At 38.5% G+C, this 14,275-nt stretch overlaps 1 protein-coding gene across 2 annotated transcripts in view; it reads left to right on the top strand.

Annotated features, from left to right (window-relative positions):
• Positions 1 to 4,380: 4,380 nt before the first annotated feature.
• The window catches only part of LOC139724879 (N-acetylglucosamine-6-sulfatase-like), a 42,953-nt gene continuing 33,058 nt past the window's right edge, over positions 4,381 to 14,275 (top strand). For both annotated transcript variants that reach the window (XM_071636001.1, XM_071636002.1), the window contains exons 1-3: positions 4,381 to 4,779; positions 6,503 to 6,562; positions 7,917 to 8,120. In XM_071636001.1, coding sequence (XP_071492102.1) covers positions 4,540 to 4,779; positions 6,503 to 6,562; positions 7,917 to 8,120 — 504 coding nt within the window. In that variant the 5' untranslated portion in view covers positions 4,381 to 4,539. The remainder of the gene's footprint in view (positions 4,780 to 6,502; positions 6,563 to 7,916; positions 8,121 to 14,275) is intronic.

The following is a 14,275-nucleotide window of genomic DNA, read 5'->3' as shown; positions in this document are numbered from 1 at the left end:
TACAGTTACGGATCTTTATTGTTTTCGGATTCACGAACATTCGTAACGACGTATACCTTTATTTTCGGATTAACGAACCTTCGGAAAGAGGAAAGTTATTCAATTTTCGGAATTGATCAACAAACTTTTGGAATATCGAACTGTTAACCCAATTCTCTGAGGCCTCAGCAAATCAAACATCATGAAAGAAAACCGAAAGACAACGTTTACTATTATCATCGATTTTTCATTTTTATCGAAATTATTTGATAAGTTTGATAAGATGAAATAATTTAATGAGGTATGGTTCATTATTCCGAAGGTTAGTGTGTCCAAAACTGAGCTAAGGTTCAGATCACTCTGAAGATTCGTCAATCTGAAAACGAAAAGATAAGTGCGTATATAAAAAAAAGTGAAACTACGAACCCCCTTTTTTTTTTCCTTCTCGGATTAACGATTCTAGTTCTCATTTACAATTTTTCGGATTGACGAACCCGTCCAGAACAACGAACGTTCGGAATAACGATCCCACGGAATAACGAACTGTAAACTTATTGTATAAATGAGAGGAGAGGGAGAGAGAGAGAGAGAGAGAGAGAGAGAGAGAGAGAGAGGGAGAGAGAGAGAGAACCCGTCCCCTCCCCCCCCCAAAAAAAACCCACAAACTTTGCGATTCGATAGCACTTACTAACTCTATATACTAGTATGTGAGGAATTCTTAACATTATTAACATTAGTATGGGTGTTTGTGATGATAATGCTTTCATAGATTGAATGTCGTGCTGTTCATGTTGATCGTTTTGACATCTCCTGCACTATATGACCTCATATTTTGTAACTCCCTTCTTCTTTTTCCTATTCTTTTTTTTTTTTTTTGTATATAGATTTTCCCCCCTGAAGATTCTATTCTCCTGTCTCTTCTATGCATGCTTGCTCGTCATTGCTACGGTTGTGCCTGTGCTATGGTGAATTTCCAAAAAAAAATGTTTCGGAGTGACGTTCTGTGAAGTCGAGCAAAGAAAGCCTGTATACAATCAAATTCAAGACTTCTGTTGCATGAAATGCCATGGTTTAATGCCTCAAAACAAATATATATTAACCATAAAGTGTCTCATCTTATCTATAACTTCTTCTCATCGCTTATATTGGAACTACATGTCTTGAAACCCCCAATTGGTTTTTGTTTGATTTCATCGCAATTGTGACATGAGGAAGAAATCAATGATGATGGTGAACGTTGTCTTTTGTTGTCATTATACCGTACATGTATATACATTCTGATGTCGCCAATGTTCCGCTGTTGCTATATGCCTGTTTGCTTAGGGTACAGTCCGTTATTCCGAAGGACCATTATTCCGAAGGTTCTTTAGTCCGAGGGTTCGTTATTCCGAAGGTTCGTTATTACGAAGATTAGTTATTCCGAAGGTTCGTTAATCCGAAAATGAAACAGGGTTCGTTATTCCGAAGGCTCGTTCAGAATCCTAAAATGAAATAGGGTTCGTTATTTCGAAGGTTTGTTACGGGCCCTATTTCATTGTCGGTTCAACGAACCTTCGGAATAAAGAACCTTATTTCATTTTCGGATAAAACGAACATTCGGAATAACGAATCCTATTTCATTTTCGGATAAACGAGCCTTCGGAATAGCGAACCCTATTTCATTTTCGGATAAACGAACCTTCGGAATAACGCCACATTTAATGTTCGGATTAACGAACCCTTTTTCATTGTCGGATTGACGAACCTCTAGGTATCGGGAATTTGTGTGTTTCGGTCTTCGGATTAACGAACCTTCGGGATAACGAACAACACCCGTTAAGGGATTGAATGCGAACCATAAGCAGCTACAGTTTTCAATATTGATGAACAGTATATATAGATTATACATCTCTGCCTTTTACCTGCAATCTTATATGAGGGGAACAATCGATCAACCTCACTGGAGTCATGCGTGGCTACTGAAAATCAGTTTGCTTTCAAAGATGCCAATCCAGCGCTCATTATTACCAACTAATAAAGCCCATTTATGACCCTGGATGCGTCTACGACCCGATTGCTATTGAAATTTAGGCCAAATGGTGATCATCTCCCTGCGAACATAGATATGATAAAAACAAATATATATCCACCATAAGAATAAAACAGCATGCATCAATAAACATTGGCCTATAAATACTAATACAGATGATCACTCATCAAATGCTTTTAGGATGATTTCCAAGGTCTAATGTCCTCTATAGCCACAACAGCTATATCTTTGTACCATGATCTTGCCATGGTCGGCGCCACGTTTTCAAAAGTGTGTGTGTTTATGGGGGGGGGGGGGGGGGTGGGGCACTTCAGATTTGGTCTTCTGGTGCCACTTCTGCACATCCGTTCCGGGTTTCTTCAGCTGACTATACAGTGCAAAAACAAAGCCTTTTGTTATCGCGTTTACGCTTCAAGGTTTTTATCTATTTCTTTCTAGTGCCACTTAAACGTACTTGGGGGGGGGGGGCAAAGTGGTAACACCTTATTATGATTGTATTCCTTTGTATGGTGCCAAAAGAAAAAAAAATGGGAGGGGGGTCGAGCATCCCCCCCTCCTTCCCGGTCCCCCGGACCCGCCGGCCCTGCTAGCTCAAGGTATAAAAATAATGCTGTCTATCCTCGATTCTCAGTCTATTATTATTTTGTGCCAGGACCATCTCCGAAAGTGATTAATGTGCCATGGAGACCGCCCTCTCGTGGGATCATCACAGCGAACCCTCAACCACACTGAGCAACTTACTTTGTGAATGATGCGCGACACAATTATTGCATGTGCACAAGATGTTGGAGCCCATCGGGCGCCTTTGAATGTTTCTCAGATCATCAACATCAGCATCATCACCATCACCACCACCACCACCACCACCACCACCATCATCATCATCATCATCATCATCATCATCATCATCATTATCATCATCATCATGGTCTTCTTCTTCATCATCATCATCATCATCATCATCATTATTATCACCATTATCTCTTTAACTAGTCAGGATACTACAGTGGACATCAAGTCAATGTTGGGATCAAGCTGCTGATCTCATAACCTCTGGTAGATATTGATAAGTTTATACGCATAATGTTCATTTATGATACAACATAACATATCGAACAAAAAGACATCTACATGAGGAAAAGCAGAAAATGGTGTTATTTTTTTATCAATATTGATGTTGGAGGAAGCTGTAGACAGGGGAGGATCCCGGAATACTGCAAGGGGATGGGGGGGGGGGGGGGAGGAGGGGGGCACAAACAATATTACTGGTGCTACTTCCAGGTTTCATTTCATTTTTTTCCTTTTCATTTCTTTCGTTTAAAAAAAAAGAAAAAAAAGAAGAAGGGGTACACTCCCCTCTGGATCCGCCACTGGTAGTCATATTTTGGATCATGGCAAATACATCGTTTTCAGGATAGCGATATTTTTCAAAGGTTGATGTTACAATGAATCATGGTAATCTGGAAGACATGTTATTAACCAAGAATTGGGGCCTATTCACACAGACTCTTCGCCCTATAGCACCACCCCTTCCCCATGATAGCAGAGGAAAAAGATGCACAGGTATTTTGTAGTGATATAAATGATTCGAAGTTATCAAAGGAAATAGAATATCCATCATCTTAGAAGACCAATCTTACACTTATTCATTGAATGTTGTTGTTGTTTTTTTTTTAAGTAACTGATTGTATATGATCATGTGCTGATTGGTGTTCAGGTCCACAGAGTGGCATGCATACGTTGGGGTTTATCACAGTATTATATGAGGACTTGGAGAAAAAAAAATATTTGGGTAGCATTGCAAAATTCTATTTTCCATTTTCAGTTCACATGAGGATACCTTCATTTTGTTCATCAATAATTTTCACGTTTTCTGGTGATGAGAAACTCGATTTCAATACAATATTTGATTTTCGTACTTTGATACCTTCAACCCGTCGGAAAGTATGACCCTTTACACGTGATGAGTGTGGTTGAGTAGGAGAACATAACTGAGACCTATAACTTGGTTATCAAAAACAAAAACAAAACAGCAAACAAACAAACAAAGTAACAATCGACCACCACCACCAACATAACAACAACAACAACAGCAACAACAGCAACAACAACAACAACAATAGCAACAAAGTCGCTCATCTCGAGTCTTTTGCAGATCCAATGGGTGAATGGGCATATGAATGTCAAGTAAGTTCTTGAAATACTTTTCCATCCAATTTATCTGATCACTTCCCTTCGAAAGAGAAATAATTATAAACGCATTGAGTAAGGCTGTGGCGGAATCATGTGATCACGGCCCTGGCCACAATGCGAACTGCCTACTATGACTGGTAGGTATCGCGTACATAGACAGCTAGCTAGCTACAGGTACAGCTAGCTTCCTGTTATCTGAGTGGTGTACGGTTCAATGAAACTGAATGAGGATGAGGGAGACTTGGTGGCACTGCGCCGAGAAAAGCTAACACTTGAGAGCCTTGCTGGTTATAAGTGTCGTTTTGCATCTTGATTTCGAGCTAATTTTACTTACCAGAATGATGGGGCCAGGGCGAAGTTATTGCGTATTTGTGCTGGTTTTCTGCGAAGTTTTCCTTCTCGTAGCAAGGCTTCCTTCGTCTGGAGCGGTTCCTGATAACTCTCTCGGCCGAACCAGCCGGGCACCGGAGAGACGAGTGTCCGCTGGCAGCAAGTCGCGTGAGCAGCCAAGAGTTGTAGATAAACCCAACATTGTGTTTATACTCACAGATGATCAAGATGTTACCATGGATGCCATTGTGAGTACTTATTTAGAAATTGAACATTTTGTGCGTCAACACTACTTTTTCTTTTGATTTTGCTGAAATGTCCCCCCCCTCCCAAAAAAAAGAAAATTAAATTAAAAACTGCACAATCGATCGGATTTTCACATTGATAACACCCAAGGCCAAAACAATAATGCAATATGATTTAAATTTTAATTGTTCAAATGCTACTTCAGGGTGTTAAAATGCAACATCTTAGTTCTATTTTGCAAAAACTCTATTGAATTTGGTTAAGCGGTCACAGAGAAATATGGACTAAATTTACGTGTAAATTGTAAAGCATGTCTTAAGTCTGATTCTTCCAAGTTTAGCACTTGGATGCTCTTGAGGAACTGCATATTAAAGGACAAGTTCACCTTCATAGACTTGTGGGTTGAGTGAATGCAGCAAGTAGAACACATCAATGATAGTTTGAGGAAAATTGGACAATCCGTTCAAAAGTTAAGAATTTTTGAAGTTTCTGCTCAGTCACGGCTGGATGAGAAGACTACTATACATAGCTTGCGATGTCACGAGTACAACTAAATTTATATAAAGAAAGTATAAAGAAAATTCAAGATATTCTCACTTTTCTCAACGTTTGAACGGATTGTCGGATTTTCCCCAAACTTTCACTGATGTGTTCTGTTAATATTGTTGCCTTCACTCAATCCACATGTATATGAAGGTGAACTTGTCCTTTAATGTGCGAACACAATAGACAGAACATGGAGGGAAGAGATTCCTGACGTGCCCTACAAAATTCCTTGTTTCTCTTTGACTACTGAAGCAAATCGAATGGGGTTTTCTGCAAGATGTGGGCAATGAGTTGTAGTTTCATACCCTGGAATCGTAAGTGGATTGATTCACTATTTTTTAAGTTATCATTGCGGAGGGTACTGTTGTATTTTTTACCTTTTTTTTTGACATACGGTATAGTACAAGTACACACACAGCCAAGAATCTTGACTGGAGTCAACCATTACCGATGAGCATACATGTAATATGTACACTTCAATGTATTTGCGCCCAACAGCCCCAAACGCGTACTACAATTGTATGTAGCATAATCATAATGGGGCTATGGACTGTAGCATTCAGGATCATGACGGGTAGAATGGCAGATAAATATCAACTTAAAATCGAAATTTTTTTTTCAATTTGAAGACTTACAGGTGAAGTTGAAGTGCTGACAACAGGTAACATGCAACGTTTGGTTCTGCCAATAGTCCCTTTCTGTTCGAATTGATGACTTAATGTGACTACAATGAATTGACGGCCAGCGCATGCGCACACAGACATCTTATCGGGTTAATGGATTTGAAATTTGTGCGCATGTGATGTGTGCGCATGCGCTGGCCGTCAATTCAGTGTAGCTCTCCCAGGTTCCTCTCGACCGAGTCACATTAAGTCATCAATTCGAACAGAAAGGTACGGCAGAACCAAACGTTGCACGTTACCTGTTGTCAACACGTCAACTTCACCTGTAAGTCTTCAAATTGAAGAAATTTTTAGATTTTAAGTTGATATTTATCCACGATACTACCTCTGTTATGATCCTGAATGCTACAGTCTGCAACCCAATTACGCTACGTACACTGTAGTACGCGTTTGGGGCTGCTGGTCGCAGTTAACTTCAATGCGTTATTGGTACACAAGTTGATTTGGTTTAAATACAGTGTTTCATATATATTGGCTTTCTTTGCTTTCTCCACAGACTCCAATGAAAAACACTTTGAACCTTCTTGGCAAACAAGGGATGACTTTTCAGAATATGGTAAAGTAGAGTGATATTTATTCTCTCTTCAGAGTTTGTATACGGTAGCTCTCACCACAATTTCCATTGTAGTTGGTTTGTTTTTTATTCCTTTCATGTTTTTTTTTTGTTGGTGCCCACTATATAGATAACGTCAAACATGATACAGAATGAAATGAAACATTTGGTATGAATCTGTCTTCAGTTACTAACAAGAATCAATAATTGTATCCCAAAGAACAAAGATTTTGATTCTTTGTTGACCTGCGAGGCAACAACAAAATATATACGGTAATGAATAAAACTGTGTCTAGAAACAACATGTCTTAAGCTCTCTCATTAAGAAGAAGAAAGAAACCCCACCAGATTTACTGTGAAGGGACAGATTATACCCTGTGATTTTCGTAATGTTTCTTCAAAGTACCCAGACTTAAGTCTGGGTAAGATAGCCACTTCTTATAAACTGGGTATGCTGCCAGATGCATTCACAAGATTGTAACATTGCGGTGGTATTTTTTAGTTTTTTAGTGTACATAAATGTCTTGGCTGCATCATTTTGATTGACAAGTTTCCAATCTATTTGCTAGAAATGGCACAGTATATATCAATCATTTCATTAAAAAAAAATCCATTCATGTCTAATGTGGTTAGGCTTGAATCTTGTGTGGGTAAAACCTCCAAATCATTCATTACAATGAATGAAATGCCAACTTTATGTAGAGTTCAGAATTCAAAGGGTTCAAGGTACATTCAGAAACTTCTTTCCACGGACCAGTAGAATATGAGACGTGCCAAAAGTGGTCCTTCATTGATCGGTGAGAAAAATTCTAACTTCATCATCGGAAGCTCAAGACACAAAATGTCTGTTGACTAGTGGTCCAACAAGCACATTTCATTGTATCTTCTTGTCAGTTGCAACCAGTACCAACAGTTGTGCCTCATTTTAGAACTGCAATTTTGGACAGTAATGCTGGGGGAAAATGCATTTTTCAACCCAAAATGGAGACCGATTTCAAACAGATTGTGAAAGTACAGTATGACTACCAAATTCGATTAGCTGAATACAGTATTCTGTGGAGCCTTCTTACTGTTACCTTTACTGTACATTCAGTCTTCCAACCATTATAGTTCTTGTTTGACCATGGCCCTACCTCAAGGCTCCTATTAAAGCTGTCATATCTTTGTTTTGTATAATCAAGGAAAACAGTTTGGAGGTCCTACTGGTGGCTGTAATTTGTTTTAGTTACAATTTTCTTTCTTTTATTAATGCTGATGTTTAAATTTCTACTGTACTTCAATATTTATGTCTGCAAATTAAGATGTGTTGTTGTACAGGCATTCACACTTAACACATGTATGTCATGCGCATGGACAGTTTACCAGCAGTCCCCTATGCTGTCCAAGTCGGTCAAGTATCCTCACTGGTAACTACATACACAACCATGGTGCCATGAACAACTCGTTGGATGGCAACTGCAGCAGTGTTGCCTGGCAGCAGGGTCCGGAGCAGAGCACATTTGCCACGCACCTGCAGAAAGCTGGCTATACAACCTTTTTTGCTGGAAAGTACCTAAATCAGGTATGAACATTCTCTTTTCTCATTGCCCTTATCCTATAAAGGGGAAGTGCCTAGAGAACTCTTGCTTCTATGTCACAGCAACTACTTCAAGTAAGGTGTTTTTCCGATGCTATTCTAATTGTGACCCTGCTCCACAAAACCAACAAAAAAGTCACCAGACATGAATTTTCAGTTACGGGCAGATTCTAAGAGAGCCGACTCTAAGCTTTCAAATGACGTATAACTCTATACAAATTGACTCTCCTAACCCATCTATTCCTACCAACTTTCAAAGTAGTAGCATCATTCTTTCAAAAGTTATTAGAGTTGAAAGTGAAGAGTGTGTAAAAGGTTTTTAAGTTATGGAAAAGGGCCTCTAAGACATAGCTAATCATACTATTTTACCCCAAAAAAAGTGTTCTAGAAAAAACTTAAAACACCATCCTATTCATAGATAATCCCAAATGATGTAGAAGAAGATTTGTTCTTTCAGAAAATACAGTAAACCTCGGATAAGTCGACGTCGAGTGAGTCGAATATCACTAAACTCGAAGCAAAATAAAAAGTCCCGATTTTTCCCTATGTATTTTCTCTAAGAAATATTTGGATAAGCCGAAGTACGAGAGTCGAATTTCGGCTGTGTCGAAGTAAAACATTCAGTCCCTTTTGTACTAATTACACGTAGTTTACATCACTTGAGTCGAAGAAGATTTCTCTGGCATTCTCATTATAGTAGAGGCTACTATGTAATCCCGTGAGATTTTTGTGCCAAAATTGATTTTATTAGCTAACTTTGTCAATTTGGGGGTGCTGAATCCAAAAAACTTTGGTTCCATTATTTCTAACCACGTCTTCAGCCGCCATTTTGAATTTCAAAATGGCCGCCATACCAAACTGTATTTTGACCCATATTTCATAAAGTGAGCATTGTAGAAGCTTCAAATCTGGTGCAAAATGCATGAGTGTGATGTCAGACACTCTGATATATCTTTTTCTGATATTGTGGATTGTTTTGATACAATTTGTAGGCTGCCATCTTGAATTTCAAAATGGCCGCCATGTAGCAAACTGTAATTTGACCCATATCTCATAAAGTGAGTATTGTAGAAGCTTCAAATTTGGTGCAAAATGCATCGTTGTGGGATATCAGACACTCTGATATATCTTTTTGTGATATTGTGGATTGTTTTGTACAGTTTGTAGGCTGCCATCTTGAAATTCAAAATGGCCGCCATAACGTTTTTACCCATATCTCACGTTGCAATTGAAGCATCAAATTTTCAAGAATGCACATGCTTGTGGTGTCCAACATACCAGTACAGCTGTTTCCTAATTGTGGATCATTAGACAGGCCACCATGTTGAAATTCAAGATGGCTGCCATAGAAAACATATTATACCGGGTACTGTTGTAAGCGCCTTAGATGAATTTGCCAAAATTGTTCTAGATAGACCGAATTCATTACCAGGTCAAGCAGAATGACAGCCATCTCTCAATTCAAAATGGTCGCCGTAAATTCAAAATGTAAGAACGAGGTTCCAATGACGTCATCAAGCCATGCTGAGGGGCAAAAACTGCGTATGGGGGGAGGGGGCATACCACTGTCCCATACTTGTGGGCAAGCGTGTAAGCGTTACATCCCATATGATAATAGCCAGGCGGGTATATGCGGTTCGCGAACTGCACGCTAAAGCGGTTTGTTTTTGCCTCTCGGGGAACACATTATTTTGCATCGTGGAACCTCGTTAATGATTATATTTAAACCCAGTCAATAAAATATTTTTACAAAAGTAAGCATTGATACAACTGAAGGTGATCTTCAAAAACTTGATGCTGCCTCAAGATAATAAAGACAAACAAGGAAAAGTCTCGCAATGGCCAATGGCAAGAAATGACATGGTCACCCTAACAGGCATCCCATTCACAAGCTTGTTTGTTGGCCACAAACTGAAACAAGATTTGCTAGACACTAGATATATTTCTGGAATAATACAGAATGAATAAGGAATGAGTAGGCTTTTTAGGTGATACGCTATCAGCGTATCACCTATTGTGATTGCCAAAATTTCTCTTTTTTTTTATTCTTCTTTCTTTCTGCCACATTTTGTGTCGTCAATATCTCAACAATGACATTACGGAATAACATGACATTTTCAGTCAACATGTCTCATGACAAAATCTAGCCACAATAAGGTTTTCATGACAGTAACATATCTATGACGTCATCTAGGCGCCATTTTGTGATTTTCGGACCTTGTCACATGATCGATCATAACTTCATAACTGGATATCATTTCTGTATCATTTTCGGTGGACATAAAGTTCAGGTCACGCTCTATCTTACTTTTTAACGCTAGTTACCCAGGTCTTCATTACGCGCGCGTTTGCGCGCGTCAAAATTTTAAAAGGCTCAAAACGACTTCCCAATGGGAAATCTCGAAGTTTCAGACAATTTTAAGCGTTTCAAACATTTTCTCGCGTGCGCGTCCGTCCGCGCAATTTCGCGCGCAGAGGGCGTAAGCAACATGAAAATGCATCATGATTTGGATTCCTGATACTTTGAGTAACAATATCCATTGATTTCCGATCGATGTTGACCTATAACAAAGAAATGCACTGGCGTCAAATTTGAAATTCCGCGCGCGCGTCTTTCTGCAAATATAGTGAAAAAACATGTCTTTGTTTATTTCGGCATAGCTCTTTAAATCGTCCATTGACCCTATATTTCTATTGCATATTACAAAAGCATATGAATTGGAAATAACGTTTCAAGTACCAATATTGCCAGGAAAACTCATGACGTCATCATATCATCATCTGAAATCAAAAAAGTGGAATTAATTTTTTTGAGGTACTGTTTCTGTCATTCATTTACTCGTATCTCTGTTGTTTAAGCTCAATATTATCCCAAATTCAGATATGTTGTACTTTGAACATTTGCCTTTTAAGTCCATATCATGCTTTTGATATTTGATGACGTCATCATACCTTAAATTGTGATTAAAGGTAAAGACGCAAAATCGGACAAGTTTACGTGTATTGTCTATGGGAGGTGAGTTTTTTTTAAACCATGCATTGACTTAACAACGTTTAAGCACCTTTATCTCAGCTGATTTTGTTTCATTTCCTCTGAAACTTAAGTATGTTGTAGCTGTGACAATAAGCTGCAGTAATCATGCATTTTATTCTTTGAAATCTCCTCATGAGGTTGACAATTTTGCAATTTAAAACTGAAAATGAGAATGGAATGTGGACGAAACGATTCCTGATTCATCTTTCACGTACATAAATCTACGTTCCTCTAATTTTCTCGTCGAGACGTATGGCCGAGTGGTTAGAGGCGTCGTCTCAGAAACGTGAGGTTGCACACGTACGGGTTCGAACCTCACAAGAGCACGAAAGAAAATAATTATTTTTTTAATTTGTTTTTTCTTCAATGGAGTACTACACCTTCGTCCATGTAGAAATCACGTTCGCATGTAAACACAACTATACGCACACACTCACATAGTATCCCTTTGTTTTGCGTTGGAGACTGCATTACTTCGACTGCTGCAAAATTTTGCAGGCTGGGCTTTTCAAACTGATTAAAAATATTGTAATAAAATGAAATTTGTTCATATCAATTCAGTAACACAATGTAGTCGTGGTTACTTTGTGCTGATTTATACATGGAACAAGCTATACATTGTAAAAAAGGTATTTGAATTGTTCCTTTAAGTCAGTCTTCTGTATTGATGATTATTTGTCAATTAGTGGTTTTTGTGGAGTTTCAGATAGTGATAAAAAGTATAGATGATAAGTACAGCGATAATTCCTACAGTTAGTTCAAAGTTGTGTTACAGAGGTTTGATACATACATTTAGCATTGTGTGTGTGTGTACGTGTGTATACAGGTTGGCCATTATGACACATTCTAGACAATTAATCTTAATTAATTAGCAAACGTGATCAGCTATGGAACTGAATATGGTACTAATGTATGATGTTAATGATTCTAATTAAACTGTGACGAGTTTAAAGGGATAGCTTAACTGTGTGTAAAAATAAAGCAATTATAAGGAAATTTTAGGGGAATTTGATAACCATGCCTATAATAATTTCATACAGGTACTAATAGCTGCCTCATGTTCATGTGATCGATCGTCATGTCAATAGCAAACTGACAACGTACGATGAATATGTTATACATTGAACAACTTTCAAGTCCATATCGTTATTTTCTAATTTGATGACGTCATCATGCTAGAATGTATGGTTAAAGGCGAGATATCGAAATCAGCGAAGATTGTACGTTATGTCTATGAAAGGGGATTTTTGTTTTTTATCCATGCATTGACTCGATAACGCTCGAGCACCTTTACCTCACTTGATTTTGAATTCCTCTGAAACTTAAGTATGTTGTAGCTGAGACAATAAGCTGCAGTAATCATACATTTTATTTATTTTTTTATCTTCTCACCAGGTTGAGTATTTTGCAGCATAAAACTGAAAATGAGAATGGAAGATGGACGAAACGATTCCTGAGTCATCTTTCACATATAAGTTTACGTTCCTCATATTTTCTCGTCGAGACGTATGACTGAGAGGTTAAAGGTGACGTCTCAGAGACGTAAGGTTGCACACGTGCGTGATTAAAGGCAAGGTATAAAAAACCAGCCGATTATAGGTTTTATGTCTGCGGGACGTATTTTTCCCAAGTTGCCAGAAATGGCATAGCGACCTCAGTCGTTACAAGGCCGCTTTTCCGTCTATCAATGCAATAGATGTTCACACGGCCACGTTTAATAGTTGAGTGGGCATTGACTTTCCCCCTGTTATATCTATACATTGTTGTGTGTATTTTTTTTTTGTCTTACCATTTCCATGGATGACCCGTGGCCGAGTGGTTACAGAAACGGTTTGGCATGCACGCTCAATATATTTTCAAGGTGCCTATATCACATTCTTTTCTTTGTCGATCGCAGATGACCGTCATCTGATCACCACAAGCGTATCACCTAACTCGTCCTCAATGTGACGAGTTTTCATGTCTCGTTCCTGATTGCCTTTAAGTGGGTCATCTTCAATTATTAAGACTTCCAAAATGCTTACTGCTGTACAGCCAATGATTCTAAAACAACAAAGGAGCAATAATAGCTCGGTTCTGTGGCGCTTTGCATGCATCAGAATTCCTCCACAATTTAGAAGACCATCACATGAGGGTAATCTAAAGAATTGTCATTGCCTTGAAGCTGATGAATGTGATGTTTGGAAATCAGCTATCGGAAACATTCAAGGGGGATTTTTCTCGAAAGAGATGAAAAGGGAAGTTTTCATGTTCTGTACTAAGAATTTGTATCTAGGAGAATTAAAATATATTAATCTCTGGGATAGTATGAAAAAGGACAGACATTCAACTCGTGCAATTAAAATACACCATGTAAGATTGGATCCAAAGTCATTAAGCTTAAGAGGATCACCAACTTCTTATAACATTTCTACTGGTTCTGCAGTCTGATAGACCTGTCATTATCCAGTCATTGCTGAACGATACAATTATCGGAAGGTACAAGTTTTATTAATTCCACAATCACTCTTCATCTCATAATTTCATGGCCTTCTCCTCATTCTCACTAACAAAGGTTCATTTTCCATACCCATGCCTTAGAAACCCACAAAACTGAGCCATATAATCAGCTTGAAAGTTGAAGTACTGAGCAGTCATTTCCATCTGACACAGAGACCACATCACGGAAAGAAAAGAAACAAAGGGTTCATGAAAGATGCCATGGGAGCTGTCACCCGTCACTCACAACGAGGAAACGGATAGCCTCATTCCATTGTATGTAGATGCTACTTCAAGAGCAACGGGAAAATCAGAGATATTGATGATTATTACGTAGACACTGACATTTCAATTCTCCTCATGGATCTTGTAAGTTTGCTTTACTTACTGGATTGCATGATATCTGCTCCATCACTGGAAAAGGAAATGATAAAAGTACAACTGACATTATTGAGAGATTATGTTCTGCAGTTCGTTGCGAAAAAAAACAAAGGTCTGCTTTTTCATGCCTTTTACTGGTGCTGGCTGAAGTTGAAAATTTGAGGATATCTCAAAGAGCAGATGGACCAAGATATCTAAACCTGGAATCATGCAGAATGTGCAATGACACAGTCTATGCCTTCCAGAA

This window comes from Diadema antillarum, unplaced genomic scaffold, assembly GCF_040938485.1.
Source record: "Diadema antillarum isolate AM-2024a unplaced genomic scaffold, OU_Dant_1.0 seq00000002_RagTag, whole genome shotgun sequence".
Classification (NCBI taxonomy): domain Eukaryota; kingdom Metazoa; phylum Echinodermata; class Echinoidea; order Diadematoida; family Diadematidae; genus Diadema; species Diadema antillarum.
Note: the sequence above shows the minus strand (reverse complement) of the source record. Positions and strands in the feature narration are given on the sequence as shown.